General features: G+C 40.4%; 2 protein-coding genes and 1 long non-coding RNA gene across 4 annotated transcripts in view; 1 reads left to right on the top strand and 2 right to left on the bottom strand.

Moving 5' to 3' along the window:
* The window catches only part of LOC308094452 (uncharacterized protein), a 6,304-nt gene extending 1,220 nt beyond the window's left edge, over positions 1-5,084 (top strand). For both annotated transcript variants that reach the window (XM_080441113.1, XM_080441112.1), the window contains exons 3-6: positions 843-1,154; positions 2,157-2,435; positions 3,236-3,505; positions 4,091-5,084. In XM_080441113.1, the coding sequence (XP_080297239.1) occupies positions 843-1,154; positions 2,157-2,435; positions 3,236-3,505; positions 4,091-4,215 (986 nt within the window). In that variant the 3' untranslated portion in view covers positions 4,216-5,084. The remainder of the gene's footprint in view (positions 1-842; positions 1,155-2,156; positions 2,436-3,235; positions 3,506-4,090) is intronic.
* Positions 5,085-7,680: 2,596 nt separating this feature from the next.
* On the bottom strand, positions 7,681-11,090 carry LOC308093061. The gene is made up of 3 exons (XR_013933840.1): positions 10,984-11,090; positions 10,272-10,324; positions 7,681-7,970 (listed from the first exon to the last, which is right to left on the bottom strand). It is a non-coding gene; the product is annotated as an uncharacterized lncRNA (long non-coding RNA).
* A 1,004-nt stretch (positions 11,091-12,094) lies between these two features.
* LOC308093387 (ATP-sensitive inward rectifier potassium channel 10-like) lies at positions 12,095-16,615 on the bottom strand (the record flags this gene model as incomplete). The annotated part of the gene is made up of 4 exons (XM_080439723.1): positions 12,095-12,154; positions 12,479-12,610; positions 14,170-14,381; positions 16,570-16,615. 4 exons carry the CDS (start codon positions 16,613-16,615, stop codon positions 12,095-12,097), a joined length of 450 nt encoding a protein of 149 aa, XP_080295849.1.
* Between the last annotated feature and the right edge of the window lie 936 nt (positions 16,616-17,551).

The raw sequence follows: 17,551 nt of genomic DNA, 5'->3' as shown, positions 1-17,551 counted from the left end.
TTCCACTTTTTTTGTGTGGTGCCTTAGAATAGTGAATAACAGCTATGTAACAGATGTTTTTTAGACCTCAAGAGGCATAAGACAAGGATAGCATTTCCTGTTCAGTACAATCTCACTTCCATATTCAATGTGTCTAACACTTCCAGTTAGACATACAGTATGGAAGGGGTATCACTTTAAAAAACTGTCATTTTATCATTTACCCTGTTTTTAATGTCCTTGATTCAATATTGCACACGTCCATGGTTATGGTGACTGATATTGTCCTTCTAATCCCTGAGTGGGACATGTTTTTTCAATTATGTTTTCCTATTTTTTCATTTTATTTATTTAAAAACTTTTTTTTCCATAAAAAACAACCCCCCCCTCATGCATTAGAAGGACAATATCAGTCACAAGAAGCAAGAGTATGTGTGTATCCTATCCATGGTGTCAGTATCCTGGTCAATATTCTGACACAGACAATTCATTTAATATTTGGCAATCTATGAATTGACTTATTATTGAATCAGTTTTTATAAAATGTATTTCCAAAATCCAAAATACATATTTGTATCTCAAATATATTTCTCTGACCAGTATTTTGTATTTTGATAAAAAAAAATTACCAGTATTTCTATTTTGTATCAAAAATATTTTTTGATATATTTTTCGCCCATCTCTGACTGCACACACAATGGCAACATACAGTCACAGAAAGGTGGCCTATGGTTGGTGCTGTTGCCTCACAGAAAGTAGGGCCTGGAATATTTGTTTTATTTTTTGTTGCAATATCTATGTGTGTTACAGTTTTTAGTATGACACTATTAAAATGTTGATAATGTTGTGTAATTAATTTCCAGCGGTGTCCAGTGATGTGAAGCAAGAACATGTTCAGACGGGAAAGGATGCACATCTACACATCCAGCGACCTGACCTGATACATGGCGCTTACGAACTTAAGTGGACATTCAACACCAGGATCAATGTATTCAAATACAGCTTCAACGGACACACAAATATCACCTTTACAAACTACAAAGGAAGGCTTACTTTTAATGTGGGAGACGGTTCTTTGTTATTGAAGAATCTAACTAAACGTGACAGTGGACTTTACACAGCAATAATAACTAAAGATGAAGACAAAACTGTTACTGTCAATGTGACAGTTCAAGGTAAGTTCCTTAAAGTAATCTAAAAGAGGCACACATTTTTTCAAATCATGTAATACCTTGGTAAATCTGTCATGGTTCTATTTCCCTGCTAAGAATGTAAACGACTTCTGTTTTTATCAATTAAGACAACTGCATATGAAGGCAGGCGGCTTACTTTAATGGATCATGCATTAGACAATGCATTAGTGTCCTGCAGATGCTAATCATCATCAGTGTTGGGGGAGTCTTGCAGAGCCAGACAACTATTCCACAATCTCTGAATGCTGCATACTGTAGAGTCTGGAACTACGCCTCCTGAAAGTGAAGGACAAGAAACGGAAGCTGTCATCTGTTTGACAGACACACACAGGTTTCTGCAATTTATAGATAGACTAGTGCACGCCCATACCCACGTGCCGTTGGAAGTGGAAGACGTCTGGAAAACCACTCATCCAATTGACTTCACAGTGGACATGGCACTTCCTTGGGTCATCAAACTTTCAAATCAAATCAAATCAAATGTGATTAAAAGTCAAAGAAAATAAAAAGTCTTAAGTAAGGACTTAAAAACCGTTGAACTGGGCGTCCCCCAGGCTCAGTTCCCAGGCTCTGTTCCAGAGACTGGCGCCCCTGCTTTTCTTTCTAGTTGCATTGGGTCATCAGCACTACACATCTGTTAACATCCACACCCCCCCCCCCCCCCGCCCCTACTCCGTAAGGCAGCAGCTTGAATCACTAACTTACAGAGATTTGTGGCATTTATAGTTAGAAGTCACACATCTTCTTTATTTGAAGAACCATGTCAACATAATACGACACATAGACCGGAAATAAAATGGATATCAAATTAAATAAAAGCCAGTGTCCTTGTGCTGGGTTGTGCTTTTTCATTAAGCCCACCTTTTTAAATCATTAGCTCCAGCTTCACTGGTACCACTCAAACTTACAAACCCATCTAAATTGACTGCCATCAAAATTGAGGTCAATGTCTTGTTAAATAAAAACTTCTAATTTCTTTCCCAGATGGAGTGTCTCCAGTAAATCTGACAGTGGTTTCAAAGTTCCCCGGCCTTGATTCCTGTAACCTGACAGTGACCTGCTGCAGCCAGAACTCTTCTGTCACAAACACTTTTACATGTGACAGCAACCAACACTGCTTTCAGGCGGGAGGAGAGAGTTCAGAGGTCATGACCTCTACTGGTCTCCTCTCTGTCCACATGTCTGAGGGGTACGTCATCTGTAACCATAGCAACCAGGTCAGCTTGAGCAAGGAGACAACACCTCTGTGTCAGCTGGATTCAGGTAAAACATGTTTCACTTTTCATGTCATGTCTTATTCATTTTGTTACTAATACGTTCAAAAGCTAAACAATAAGAGTCCTATTTTGGGGCAGGTGGATTGGCAAATTGACAATTTATAGAGGTGCAGTGGTGTGTTTTTCCTCGCCTGTTTTTGTTTGATATTTTGGGGCCTTGCCATGTGCCGGTGAGGCAGGAGAGTTGCAGTAGAGCTGTGTTGTGTGCAAATCAGCATACAACACACCGTCTGATGCCCATCTGCTGGTCTACCAACATACTTAGCTCCTTTCGGGGCCCTGTTTACCTTTTTTGTATTTTGGAAAATACAAAAAAAGGTATACAGGGTCCCGAAAGGGGCTACCAACATACTGTACTTGTCTATTAGTATTTTTGTTACTCTTGTCTTTAGTTGGTGGAGGCATTCTAACGCACACGTGACAATGATTAACTGCTTGTATAAAATAAATGAAAAAGATATGCTTGATTCAAATATGCTCTCTCAGCATCAGAGCCATCCCTTCGGTGTCATGTATGTAGAAGGCTGTATGTGTCACTATGCATCACTAAGATGTCACATTTTATCTGGCCTGTGTGTGGACTATGTCGACTTAATACAAATAGTGGCATTGAAAACAAGGCAGTTGCTACGACAGAAGTAACATTTAGCCCGTTGGGCACGCCTGAGCGAGGCATCAGCTGATAAAGTGCCATTGATTAGCGGTGTGATAGGTTCCAGGGAACATAACGGAGCTTAAGGAACATAGGTAGGGCTAAAAAGATAAAAACCTTCATGATTTTTCCAGATGCAGTGTCCCCAGTAAACATGACAGTAGACCCAGTGTCCTCCAGCCCTGAGTCCTGTAACCTGACAGTGAAATGCAGCACCAAGGACTCTTCTGTCACAAACACTTTTACATGTGATAACACCCCACACTGCTCTGGAGAAAATGTAAACATCATGACCTCTACTGGTCGCCTCTCTCTCTACATGTCTGACAAGTCAGTCATCTGTAGCCATAGCAACCAAGTCAGCTGGAGCAATGACACAACACCTCTGTGTCAGCTGGATTCAGGTAAAACATGTTTCACTTTTCAGGTCATGTCATTCATTATTTCAGTAATAAGTTAACGATAACGGTTAAAAGCTTCCTTACCCCATTAAAACCGGGAAAGCATCTGTGTCATTTTAGATTTTAGCTATATACAAGCTCATAGCGCGGCACTTCGTGCAGTGCTATGAGCTTGTAGATCTGCTATTTTTAAGAAATTGTGGATATTTGTGCAAATTTTTTAATGTATGTATTTTTTAAAGCAAATCTTTGCTTCCGGAGTCCCTGGAACAAAACATTTTGAGATGAGTCCGCGGCCAAATACATTTGGGGGTCCGTGACGTCAAAAAGTTTGAGCACCACTGATATAGCAACATACAGAGACATTTTTAGAATCAGCCTCAGGTCTTAATGAGTTGACATTCATCAATGTCTTTGACTTTACCAACAATCATGTCTTCATCTGGATCTCTCAGTTGTTTCATGTTTTATCATAGTTTTACATTTGACAGAACATGCAACCACCTCACAGTGTTGCAGGTTGTGAGACTCTAACCACCTTGTTGTTTTATCTTCTCCATGCATGTTGCCTTGTGGATCCTGGACCAGAGGGTTCCTCTGACAGTGTCTCTCTGTGTCTGGTGAAGAATGTCCTGTTCATCGTCTGTCTGATCATCATGGTGTCTGCTGTCATCACTGTCAACATCATGGAAAGATGCCAAAAGCAGGACTGAAGTAACAACAACAACTCTCTGACGGTTCTCCATGTTTTTAGCTTGCTCATGTAAATTGTTATGCTACATTTGTCAACTGTATGAGATTGACAAAGCTATTTTCAGTTTATCCTTTTCTCGTCTCGGACCAAATGATTCACCATAGATCCTCTCCTAACCTCTGTAATTCAGAAGTATGATTTCAGTAAACACAATTAACCATATTAACCCTGGCATCAATATTTTGGGCAATTTTCAAAAAGAAAAATGCGTTATAAATAAATTAAAAGTTTCAAAAAGACGATCTAAGATCACAACACAATGTGATGCGATGCATTGTGAGCTTGTAGATCAACTCTTTTTGCTATTTGTTGTACAACAAGTATTTAGGGCTTAAGTAGTAAGAGAACATTTTACAATATCAATGCATATTGAATGTGGATTTTGTTGTTGGTTCATAAATATAATAACTCAAATATTGTTGGTAGTGCAGTGTTTCTTTTAATTTTACAGAGTGGGTTTATGCCATTATGATTTGACTAAAGTCTTTCCTTTCCTAGAGCTCACTGTAATGTACATCAATGAGTTTGTTATTTTACAGCATTATTTAACTGTTAAAATTCTATACAAACTGTTATTATTGTCTTGAGAATTATATTAGTTGTTGTATTAATAGCGGTGGTGTTAAAAAAACAATTAAGTATTCTATTGGTTCGACTACGTCTCCCTTTCTGAGCTACAGTATAGGCCTACAACCATTTGTTAAATGCTTGACGTAGACTTTTCATATACTTTAATATGTTTTTATGTATTTACTTAATGTGGCTTCACAGAAACAAATGTGTATTGCATAACTATGTTTATTCATTGTTTTAAATAAAAATGTGTTATACGCAGTAACAGCCTCGTCTTTGAGTCAAAGTACATTCCGTTGTGATTAGATTACTGTGGTTTTAGAAGAAACACTATACAGAAAATGAAAGTACAAATTTGTTTTGTAAGAAAACTTTAAACTTGATCTTGGATTAATTATACTTGCCATTTCAATAAAGAAACCCCCTTAAAGGCACCCCACAAACAAAACAAAACACCAGAAAATAGTCAAGTTTGGATAAAGTGTCTGGAGCTGCCTTAAAATCAGTTGTTACTAACTTGGTTATTATGTCTCTGGCATGCACAACAGAATGTTGTTACGACCCGGCCTAGGGGTCACCAAGTGCAACATAAAATATGGACCTCCTTCCCCGTCACCAAACAGCCAGGCCACACAGGTTTAAAATCCCAAGAAACAAGGATTTATTTTGTATTTCAGATAAAGCATGTACACATTATCTCAGGGTGGGACCATCAAGTCTTAAATACAAAACTAAGCCTATTCTTACCTAACAAAGGAAACCAAAAATACAAATATCTAACCTAATATAAACTGACAAAAATAGAACAAACTAATAAAAGCTGTTGTTCCACCTTATTACACTCACTTAACACTAATGACATTAGATTTCTCATTTAGGAGCAGTCAGACTGATCAAGTTCATGAATATGTAGAATATATAATCTATTTTGCACTTACGAACATAGGCATGGCAAGGCATCCTTATTTGTGGATTTCATACGTTGAGGCAATCCAAAGTGCTTCACATAGTAATAAAAATACAGCAATGGTGAAATATAAATAAGTGTAAAAGTACATAAGTACATAAGATAATATAAAAGAGCAAAACAAACACACTTTTAAATGCACAAAAACATAATAATAACCACAACAATAATAACGGATGTGTTATCATTATAAACAATTAAAAAGAAGGCTATGTAAAATGTAAGCTGAAGAGATATGTTTTTTGCCATTAGAGCAGGCAGTGAAAATATTAAATGTTTTTAGCTTTGACTTAAAAGTGAGTCTGGGCTAGGGTTAGGGTTAGTATCTAATATCATCTGGAAGGTTATTCTGTGTTGCTAAAATGCTGCTTCACCGTGGTTTATTCAAACTCTTGGGATACCAGTAGGCCAGCATCAGATGTCCTAAGCGTCCTACAGGATTTATAAGCCACAAGCATGACAGAGATGTATTTGAGCCCATTTGAGCAAGTATAACGGACTTATGCCTGATTTGTGCTTTGCCGTACACCGGTTTCACATGCCAAACATAGCCGAACTACAAGCCCACACACCACAGCGCGGATTGTGGGCTTGTAGATCGGCTATGTGGGGTGCATGACACTGTTGTGCGCCAGGGTTCAAAGTGAACTGATTAATGTAACGGAGTAACCCTGCCCGACTTCAAAGGGGGTGAAGGTATCCATCTATCTGTGAAATAAATAACCTGGTATTTCAAATAATAATGTATAGGTATTTACAAATTACCAATATTTGTACAAAATCCTGAGTAAAAAGTTCATACAAGCTTTCTCAGCCCTGGACTAATAAGAGTCAATTTGCTTGTTTGATGATGGGGAGTCAGAGCAGTTAAGAAATTTGAATCTATTCAAAAAATACTGGTTGTTACGACCCAGGCTAGGGGTCTCTAGGTGTAACATAGCTAATGGACTCCCTCCTTCCCAGTCCACAAACAGCCAAGCCTAACAGGTTTAAAATCCCAAGCATTAAGGATTTATTTAATAATTTAAGATAAGTCATAGAAAAGTACATACAGGGTGGAATCATAAAAGCCTAACTACAAAACAGAAGACAAACTAATAACACAAAAGAGGTCACCCAACCCATACACACAAATCTAGTTCAGCATAAGCAGTCGGCCGATGCACACATTGCTGTGCTAATGTGTTTGGAACTGGCCACTGGCAGGCTGGACTGCCAGTGTCGCCAGGTCTGCTTATTATAAGCGCCTTTCCCTGCAAAGTCGCTGGTAAATAGGGATGTACCCAACGTTTTTTCTTCACTGACGTGCAGTGGTGTAAAGTAACTAGGTACATTTACTCACACTTAAGTACAATTTTGAGGAAATTTTACTTTACTGGAGTATTTCCAATCGTCTATACTTTTCCTTCTCTATTCCACTACTTTTCAGAGGCAAATATTGTACTTTTACACCACTACAATTATTTGAACATTTTAGTTACTAGTTACTTTGCAGATATAAATCATTACATCATAAAACATACATTAACCACTTGAGCCATATTTTATACCTAGGCTATTTGAAAATAGCCGATCTACAAGCTCACAACGTGTTGCATATCGACACGTTGTGAGCTTGTAGATCTGCTATTTTCAAACATTTTGGTACTTTTACTTTTGATACTTTAAGCACATTTTGATACCAATACTTTAGTACTTTTACTCAAGTAAATTTCTCTCTCTCTCTCTCTCTCTCTCTCTCTCTCTCTCTCTCTCTCTCTCTCTCTCTCTCTCTCTCTCTCTCTCTCTCTCTCTCTCTCTCTCGCTCGCTTTGAGAGACGGAGAGAGAGAGAGAAACAGTGAATGTAGGTTTTCTTAGACCAAATAAGTTGGTGTAACCAAAAACGTAGTTACTGCACTTTGTAAATAAATATACACACACTGCGCAGTGCACACATACTGTACATACATGTACATGAATCTCTTGTCATATCTCGTCAATTAGTTGACTGTTCAGGCTTTTTAACCTGAGAATACAGGGTCTCAGGGGTCGTGGCCGTGGTGTTTCTGGTCTCAGTGGTGGCCGTAGGAGCGGGGCCGGAGTGATGCTGGACCACACTGTAGATGGTCATATCTCCATGATCAGGGTGCTGAGCATTAGCACTGTCTGCATTAGTCATCACTGGATCACTGGTCTGAAACCAGAGCAAAACACGGTTTTATTTTATTTTTTATCTACAGTATAATGTTTATGATCGTTTATTTATTACAGTATCATAACTAACCTGTGCATTAAAGGGATATTTCACTTTCAAACATATTTGGGGTCATTTTAACGTCTACTCTGGCTTTTGTGAGCACCCAGACAGTTTTTAAGTTGCTTGATTCAGTATTTACATATTACATTACATTACATTACATTACAGTCATTTAGCAGACGCTTTTATCCAAAGCAACTTACAATAAGTGCATTCAACATAGGTAGGCAAGGAAACTACTAATCACCAGAAGTATTAAGTGCATTCTCTTCTAAAACAAGCAACTAAGAGTAGACAAGAGCCTGAGCACCCGCGCTGCCTTCTCAGTGAGGAAGGGGCGAAGCCTCCTGATGTTGTAGAGGAGGAATCTGAAGGACTGTGTCACTGATGCGATGTTTGCCGAGAACGACAGTTGGTCGTCCAGGGTCACACCCAGATTCCTCGCAGTTCGAGGTGACGTCCCCACAGCATTATCAATGGTGATGGCCAGGTCTCGGTGCGGACAGCCCTCCCCCGGGAGGAACATCAGCTTTGGTCAACCTGGTTATTTTTAACCAGGTTTTAAATAAAATTGACTTGATATACATTTTTAATATTCATTTTAACAGATACGCCCCCTTCCCATACAACCCCATTGTAACTTCAAACTCCATTTTAACCATGTTAGATTTTTTTTACTAAAAATTTTTATCCCGCGATTTTTGTAACCCATTTTTTTTCACCCGGTGCCAATTTCCTAAGTGATCCTGGGCGCTACACCAGCCCTACACCTGTATTACACCAGTCCCCCACAGTAGGGAGGCCAGGGCCGAGCTCATGCTTCCTTCAGGCATGAGAGCCAACTGACCTTCTTGTCACCTGACAGGGGGGAGTTTCCCTGGTTGGACGTAGCGCGTGGAAGGAACACGTTATTCCAACCAGTTCCCTTCCCCTCCATCAGGCGCCCCGGCTGTCATGGGGGAGGCGGTATAGTGACCAGGATTACTACATGTTTTTGTGAGGGTATTAACTACCCTAGGAGACACGGGGAGAACATGCAAACTCCACACAGAGTAGGCCCTTTCGCCAACCCCACCTAGGGTATGGGCGCTGATGACGTGGAGGAGAAGACACGCCCCCAGCGCCCACAGCGTCCCCGGCGGGAATCGAACCCAGGACCTTCTAGCTGTGAGGCGACAGCGCTACCGACTGCGCCACCGTGCCTCCCTAACCATGTTAGATTCATTGAAAACACTTTTCCTTGGTTCTGGTGACTGATACTCCCTCCATTGGCTGGCAGTCAGATTTAGAATAGATATAAAACATTTTATTTGTTTTTAAAGCACTAAATGGACTAGCACCACCCTACATCACTAAACCCCCCGGACAGCACCCGGCAATTGAGATCCTCGGTTGACCGGTCGAGGCAAAAAGGGGACCGAGCCTTTTCCGTGGTTGGCCCAAAACTGTGGAACAGCCTTCCATCCACTGTTAGGTTCGCCCCCTCCCTGGACACTCAAATCCTGACTAAAACACTCCTCTTCTCCCTAGCTTTTGATCCACCCTAGATGTTCTCCATCCAGCCTGCACCCCCTATGCACCCCCCCCCCCTCCCCCATGCTCTTATCTTGTGGTCATTGTTTTTACTTTTGCTGTTTTGAAATGTTTTGCAATGCTGTTTATTTTTTAAGTTGTTTTTTATCATGCTGTACAGCACTTTGGTCAACCTGGTTGTTTTTAAACGTGCTTTATAAATAAATTTTACTTGACTTGACTTGGCTTGATATTGTCCTTCTATGTGTGAGGAGACCGTGTTTTTTCAATTACTTTTTTCATTAATTTCTTTATTTGTTTGGGAAAATGAAAACAAATGAATAAATAAAAGAATATAAAAGAAAAAAGTAATTGAAAAAACATAGTCTCCTCAGGCATTAGAAGGACAATATCAGTCACCAGAACCAAGAACGGGTGTTTTCAATGAATCTAACATGGTTAAAATGGAGTTTGAGGTTACAATAGGTTTGTATAGGAAGGGGGCGTGTCTGATAAAATGAATATCAAATCTAAATAAAAACTGTCTGGGGTGTTCACAAAAGTCCAAGTAGACATTAAAATTAACCCAACCATGTTTGAAAGTGAAATATCCCTTTAACTTACTTTTCTTTAATTTTCTTTACCATAAACTAATATTTTAAGCACTTACAAAAGTTTCCCAGTGCAACTTGCCAAGCTCAGAAAGTGGTAAAAATTGAGTCTTACCTTAACAGAAGCATATGTTGTATTTGGCATGTCGTATTTGGCACCTCTATTCCCTTAAAAATCTGTGGTACAATCAATTCTTAATACCTGCTATCTTTAATTCACCCTCTTTAAGCCTTCATTCAGGGTTTTATCCACCTAACTGTTTTTTGTAGTGGTTTTTTTTTCCATCCTGAAAATGCAGGTGCTCTCTTCCAAATTATAACTCCATTTTTAATATGTTAGATTAATCAAAAACACCCGTCCTTTGTTCTGGTGACTCATCCTGCCCTCCTAATACGTGAGGGGGCCGTGTTTTTTCGATTTCGATTACTATTTCTTTTAATTGTATTTAATTATTTCCATTTTTTTTTTAAGATAAAAAATAAATGAAAAAAGTAATTGAAAAAACACAGTCTCCTCACGTATTAGAAGGACAATATCACTCACCAGAACCAAGGACCGGTGTTTCCGATGAATCTAACATGGTTAAAATGGAGTTTGAAGTTACAATGGGTTTGTATGGGAATTGTATAGGAAGAAAAATAGTGTCTGATAAAATGAATATCAAATTTCTAAATACGGAATCAAGCAACTTAGAAACGGTGTGGGGTGATCCCAAAAGCCTGAGTAGACGATAAAATGACCCAATTTTGTTTTGAAAGTGAAATATCCCTTTAATGATCTATTTTAATATTAAAATGGTAAAAGTACAGAACCCACTGGAACTTACATTTTCTGGCAGCAATGACATCAGCTCCACATAAGGCAGCTATGACAGCTATGACAGATATGCACACCACAGATATGACAATAATATGTGACCTGTCATAGTTGCCAGAAAATTGGTTGAATTTACTATGAAACCGTGCTCGGGTTGTGTCTCTGTGTCTCTGTCTGTGTCTCTGTGTGCACTGCCTGCGTGCAGCTCCTCTGAGATAAGTAAATGTCCAATTTAGACGTACCATACATCAAATGAAAGGTCTTTGAAAACTGAACACACCTGTCAAGGTTGCGTTTAAGCCCGCCCCTTCCCCCGGAAGCCACGCCCCGGAGAAGGCTCCTAAAAACTCCCCATTGAAACCCCATGTTAAATGAAAAGTGCCCGAATCGCTCCGAAACTTTTTCTACCCCCCCTAAGTGGGGGTCTACGAACAAATACTTCGGGCTCGGATTTTGGCTCCGCCCCCCGGAAGTGGGTGAAACAGGCACTTCAAACACTTTGTTGAATTGTTAAAAAATATTCAAAGTTTTTATTTTGTGAATTTGTATTTTTCTAAAATGCTCCTTTTAACGCAGATTTGTTTTGTATTTTTTTGTATTTTTTTATTGGTTACTTGGTTATTTATTTAATTTTTTTTGCGTTCGCTTCCCGCGTTCGCGCGTCTTACTTGTATGTAAGTTATTCCATATTGAGTCACTATCTGGAGGTGGCAAATAACATTACTTTAATACTGTAGCTTCACACATATTTTTTATCAATTAATATTTGTAAAATAATATGTTTCATTGCGCAGGAAAAACAATAGCCTATCTATGAAATTGCCCTAACCCTCACCGTAACCCACTGAAAGAAATAAAATAAATAATGATAATAATAACTGGGGATAACACCAGGGCAGCAATTTCATAGAGGACATGCTGCCCCATGCCTCCGTCTCTTTCCTGTAGTTTCCACAGACTACATCCTGCTTCTGTAGAACAGGACGTGAACCGTTTGTGGTCAGAGAAGTACATATACTACAACTGAACTATAGGCCCTTACAAGAGCGTAGATTGACGAAAAGGTGACAAAAGGGATGATAAGCCAGTCATCTGCCAGGTGCAAAGGCAACTCAGGCAGTCTATGTGACTTTGTTCTGAGACACTGCATAGGTGAAGTTCCCGTTTGTATGCGAGAACTTCTGGGAACTCAGATTACCGTGTACGTGTCAAATAGAACATAGTGTACAGTATGTCACATGCACTAATATTGCACACGCTTTTGGGCCAGCTGCTATACAGGACATAAGGTCATCAGACTTCACACACACACACACACACACACACACACACACACACCACGCGGCGCGCGCACTGCACCCACCCACACACACCCACACACACCCACACACACACACACACACACACACACACACACACACACACACACACACACACACACACACACACACACACACACACACACACACACACACACACACACGCGCGCGCAAAGCAGTTATTACCTGACACCCTAGCAACAGGCTCTTGCGCATATTAGCCACTCTGATCATGAGGCAGGGCCGTCCTTCCTGTGTGGACACCACAGCATGCTGACTGAACTTCACCGTCTCACCTCGCTTCTTTGGACGAGCAACCTAGCCAAATAAATATACCCCAGTCAGTATGAGGCAAAACAATCAAATAAAATAGAAACAATTCAAACTAGAAAAAGTGCTCCTCGGAGCACAGGTCTCCGCCAGGTCAGGTAAGTTATTGTGGCCTCCTGGTGGCGCTATAATAGGCCAATGTGAAAAGGGTGGCATTTCTTCCTCGGCCTACTGGGAATGTGCGTGCAAATTTTCACGGAAATCGCACGCCACGTTCATGATTTCAGACATTTTGTTCAAAACGGACCAATCCTGCAAACTTTGGAAGTCAACCTTAGCCAATCAGGATGGAATATGAAATATCTGACAGATGCGTCTTGATCACATGACTATAGAGATACATTGTACCGATGTGCGTGATGTTTGGATAAAATCTGAAGGATTAATATCCAAAAATGTATTTGACATAAGTCGGCCTCCTGGTGGCGCTGTAAAAAGCAGATGTGAAAAATGCAGTGCAGATGTTTTTCCTTGGCCTCTAGGGAGTAGGCGTGCAAAGTTTCACGCAGATCGGTGCAGTTATAGTTAAAAATGCAAATCGGCCTGTTATAGCGCCACCATGAGGCTGATGTGAAAAGTTTTAAGTGCCATTTCTTCCTCGGCCTAGTGGGAATGTGCGTGTGCAATTTTATGGAAATGGCAAGCTGCGTTCATGATTTGAGGCAGTTTGTTCAAAACGGACCAATCCTGCAAACTTTGGATGGTAACCTTAGCCAATGAGGATGGAATATGGGAAATCGGACAGATCAGGGTTGATCACATGACTATAGAGATACTGTGTACCGATTTGCATGAGGTTTGGTTAAAAACTGTAGGAGTAATGGGGAAAAATGGGTTTTGCACAAATCGGCCTCCTGGTGGCGCTATGACAGGCCTATGTGAAAAATTTGAGGCAGAGGTTCTGAATTGGCATCCAGGGAGTGTGTGTGCACAGTTTCGCAGCGACCGGGCCAACGGTGCCTGAGATTTGGTGGTAACACACAGACAGGACACATGGACGGACGGACACACACACGGACACACGGACGGACGGACAGGGGCGAAAACATACTCTCTCGCCATGCCTTTCGGCCTGGCGGAGACAACTATCAGACAACTCATGTTGACCACATACGATATAGTGTATGTTTCAGCATCTTGGGTACTACAGCCCAACAGTTAGAGGGACTGGTTCATTCCCCTTCCACTAAAATATAAATGTAACCTATGCCAAAACAATAGAAGCTTTCGCTTAATATAAAATAGAAGATGAGTCCAACATTATGATGGTTCCTATTCATAAATATAACTATGAACATTGCATTTTATCTCCACCAGGTTTGTCCACCGGAGTGGCAGACATTCTACACAAACCTAATTGACATAACTAAACGAGGCATTTCAGACTAATTAAGAGCTGGGATATGAAATAAATACAGATCACCTATAGAATACTAGCAGCATTCAAGGTTCCTGGAACCGTAGTTGAATACTACTGAATACACTTAAAAGATGGGATAAAATACATTTCAGGGGTGTCACACCACAGCAGGATTGATTCTGCACACCTTGGCCAAGAAGGTCCCAGTGATGAAGATCTCCAGCAGCATGGTGATGACGAGCTGGATGATGAGGAGGATGATGGCAGCGGGACACTCCTCCGTGATGCAGCGGAAGCCGTAGCCGATGGTGGTCTGGGTCTCCAGGGAGAAGAGGAAGGCCCCTGTCAGGGTCTGCATCTGCATCACACATGGTGTGTGGTTGGAAGGAGGGTCGAACTCTGGGAGGACAGCAGAGTTAAGTTAAGTTAAGTTAAGTTAAGTTAAGTTAAGTTAAGTTAAGTTAAGTTAAGTTAAGTTAAGTTAAGTTAAGTTAAGTTAAGTTAAGTTAAGTTAAGTTAAGTTAAGGCACTATGTAACTTTCTTCTAATGAATAAAACATTTAAATGTTGTCCAATCTGTATGGTAGAGTATGTTAATACAATATAACTTATACAATTGGGGTGGTTGTATTTTGTCTCCCTGCTCTTCTATTGACACATTTAGATCGTGTCAAAGGTCATGTCTCACCTAGACACAGGATTTGGCACAAATTTTGACCTGAAGGTCAAGATTCAATTTATCCCCTGAGCAAACAGGCAGGCTCTATTAGCTCAATGGTAAAAAAAAATCAGCACTTGCCCAGGAAACCGGGTTGAAATCCGGGGTAGAAGAGGAAAGTTACATAGTGCAGCTTTAAGTTATAGGTCAATGTATGCTCAAACCTCGCATTGTGATCGGATGAGCCAGGTCACCGTGCGAGATTGGACAGGCTGGCATTGTGTTCAGAACTCAATATAGTCCAGACTTCCATGAAAATGCTTACATTGCAAACACAACAAACCAGCCCTTATTCATTCCTAGTACCAGAACATTAACACATGTTTGCCAGCAGTAAAGTCATGTCAACTTTAAAATAAGGCGCATAAAAATACCCTCCCACATACAATACACAGTGCTGTTGTGCAAACAACTTCAAAACACAATCAGAATAGGAGATCCAAACACATGAGAGCCAGTTAGGTAGATACTGTAGGTAGTTTTTTTTTTCACAAACAGCATCACTTCCTTCAGTTATACCACAAAGAACCATACTAATTTCACACCCACTTACTTTGTTTGGGTGGGTGTTTCCAGTGAAATTAAACAGAAAGGAGAGTGGGTTATGGGGAGGGGGGGGTATCATAAGCTACCGCAAAGACTCTCTCTCTGTGGCCACAGTGATTGGTTCCCCATGCCGTTTTGCCTTATGCCAGACCAGTTATACAGTCCTTGATGCAAATCTGTTGCAGACATGTATGTTAGGCACATTATGGGCTTATTATTAACCTAGGTATTAAAGAACAACAACAAGACCTGAGTGCAAAGTCTTCAGAGAAATAATAGTCCCTGGAACACACAACATATATTTAACAAGCTTTATTTTAAAAGTGCAGCCTTGTAGCCACTTTAAAATAAAGTATTTTTTAATAATAATAATAATGCCATTATTTTCTGAGTGCCTTGTTAGACCTACCTCATCTTGTTTGGAATTAATTAACGATCTTGTGTTTTACAGAGCAGAATCATCTTTGGGATCATCACATTTCTGTTAGATCTTTCATTATGTCTCATTATAATGGCTGGTGTTTAGTCTTGTCTGCAGAAATGGGTAAATGTTTTGTGGTCATAAAAGATAACACAACACCACGTTGATTTAACAATACACCAAATGCAACATTGCATTTACTGTAGTTAAGTGTATGTTATCTCATTCAAAAATGATTTGAAGTCATAATTTTTTTTTGCTCTTTTTAAAGAATAAGGAACTTTGAACCGTTAAAACCGGGATAGCATTTGAAAAATCTTGAAAGTGTGAGAACTACTGGTTTAGAAGGCATTTGTAGAATCGGCCTCAGGTCTTAATGGGTTAAAAACCCTCTGGGACATCCGGATGATGCAGGGGTGAAGCTCATGCCCACCACCACCACCATGGAGAACTGGTGTTTCCACAGGGCCTCCAGCTCACAGATATACAGGTATACTGCTGTAACTGTATAAGGCGGCTTTCCATATGCATGGCCTCACCCTACCCCACACCACACCGTCCACTTGTGCCTCGGTTTGCACTACAACGAAGTGGGTAGAGTGGTGTGTAAGTGGTACTAAACTGGTGCCTAAAAAGTACCCAGTCCTGGGTAGGTCTGAGCTAGGCCAAACGGTGCCAAACACTTCATAATGACTGATCACTCACCGACTTTTTATTTAGAACAGGATATAGTTGTAAAACATTGTAATACTTTATAGATTATTATATATATAGCCTATACTGTAGATACTGTGGCTCATTGGCCACTGCTGTTCATTGTAGCGACGCTTCAACAGCGCCACCATATGGGCAGGGACAATTTTGTCTTCTAATGCATGTATGATGACCCATGTGTGTCTCACTGTCGGATGAGAAGAAGTGGTTGACAGTGACAGGGACTATACACATGGGGTTTGGGAGATTGGGGGGGATTGTCATAAGGACAGGATTGGGAGAAAATGAAATGAAAGCAAAAATGAACAATAAAATCCCCTCTATCCTCTGTCTCTCACTTTGCCAACTTTTCTGCCACTTTTCAACCACGTTTCGATCCACAGTGGATCGAAACGTTGTCAGCTAATAAAGAAGTATCTTTTACCTGTTTTGGTGTGCGGGCTCTACCTTTTTGAACTGAAGCCTCTTTAGCCCAGCACCCACCAGTCGATGTGCGTTAGCTAAGTTCCCTTTCAAACCATCTAGGTATACAGTACCTGAAGAAAAGTCTAATTACCAAAATACAAATTCGCAGTAATTTGGAATAAATGTGCATGTTCTGATAATATTTTGTGACTGTGCATATGACAGTTGGACACCAAGTCCACTTAAATCTCTGAGGTCATGGAGCCCATGCAGCAATTCTAGCACTGTGACTACAGTAATTATGAGGAAGAAATGCGCACGATCTAGTGCTGATGGTGACAGTGGATGATGATTATCTGCCTATTCTCACAGCCTGTGGTCTGTTGCTGAGGAAGTTGTGAATCCGGTTGTAAGTAGGCTATAGCACTTTACCACGGTAATGCAGCAGGAAGTTCTTGCTTCAGAGGAAGGACTGCACATTCACTATGAATTGAGTACATAAAGGACCCCATTTGAAACAAGCCATTATGCTTTCATGGCCTTTTTAATCCTATTTTGCTGACCTTGTATTTAAACTGTACTTTCATGTGCTTTTTTTCTGCAAACTAAAACTAAAACATTGCCATAGCAACCAATGACATAGGCCTTTGGTCATAGATGTAAATAGTAGTGGAGTGGGTCACTGCCAGCTGTAGTGGTCTACATCTGATTATTTGACTCAGGTTCACTTGCACAACCTATCAGGCTGAGGACGTAAAGTTACTA

This window comes from Gymnoscopelus braueri (genome assembly GCF_963280865.1).
Source record: "Gymnoscopelus braueri genome assembly, chromosome: 10".
Taxonomy (NCBI): domain Eukaryota; kingdom Metazoa; phylum Chordata; class Actinopteri; order Myctophiformes; family Myctophidae; genus Gymnoscopelus; species Gymnoscopelus braueri.
Note: the sequence above shows the minus strand (reverse complement) of the source record. Positions and strands in the feature narration are given on the sequence as shown.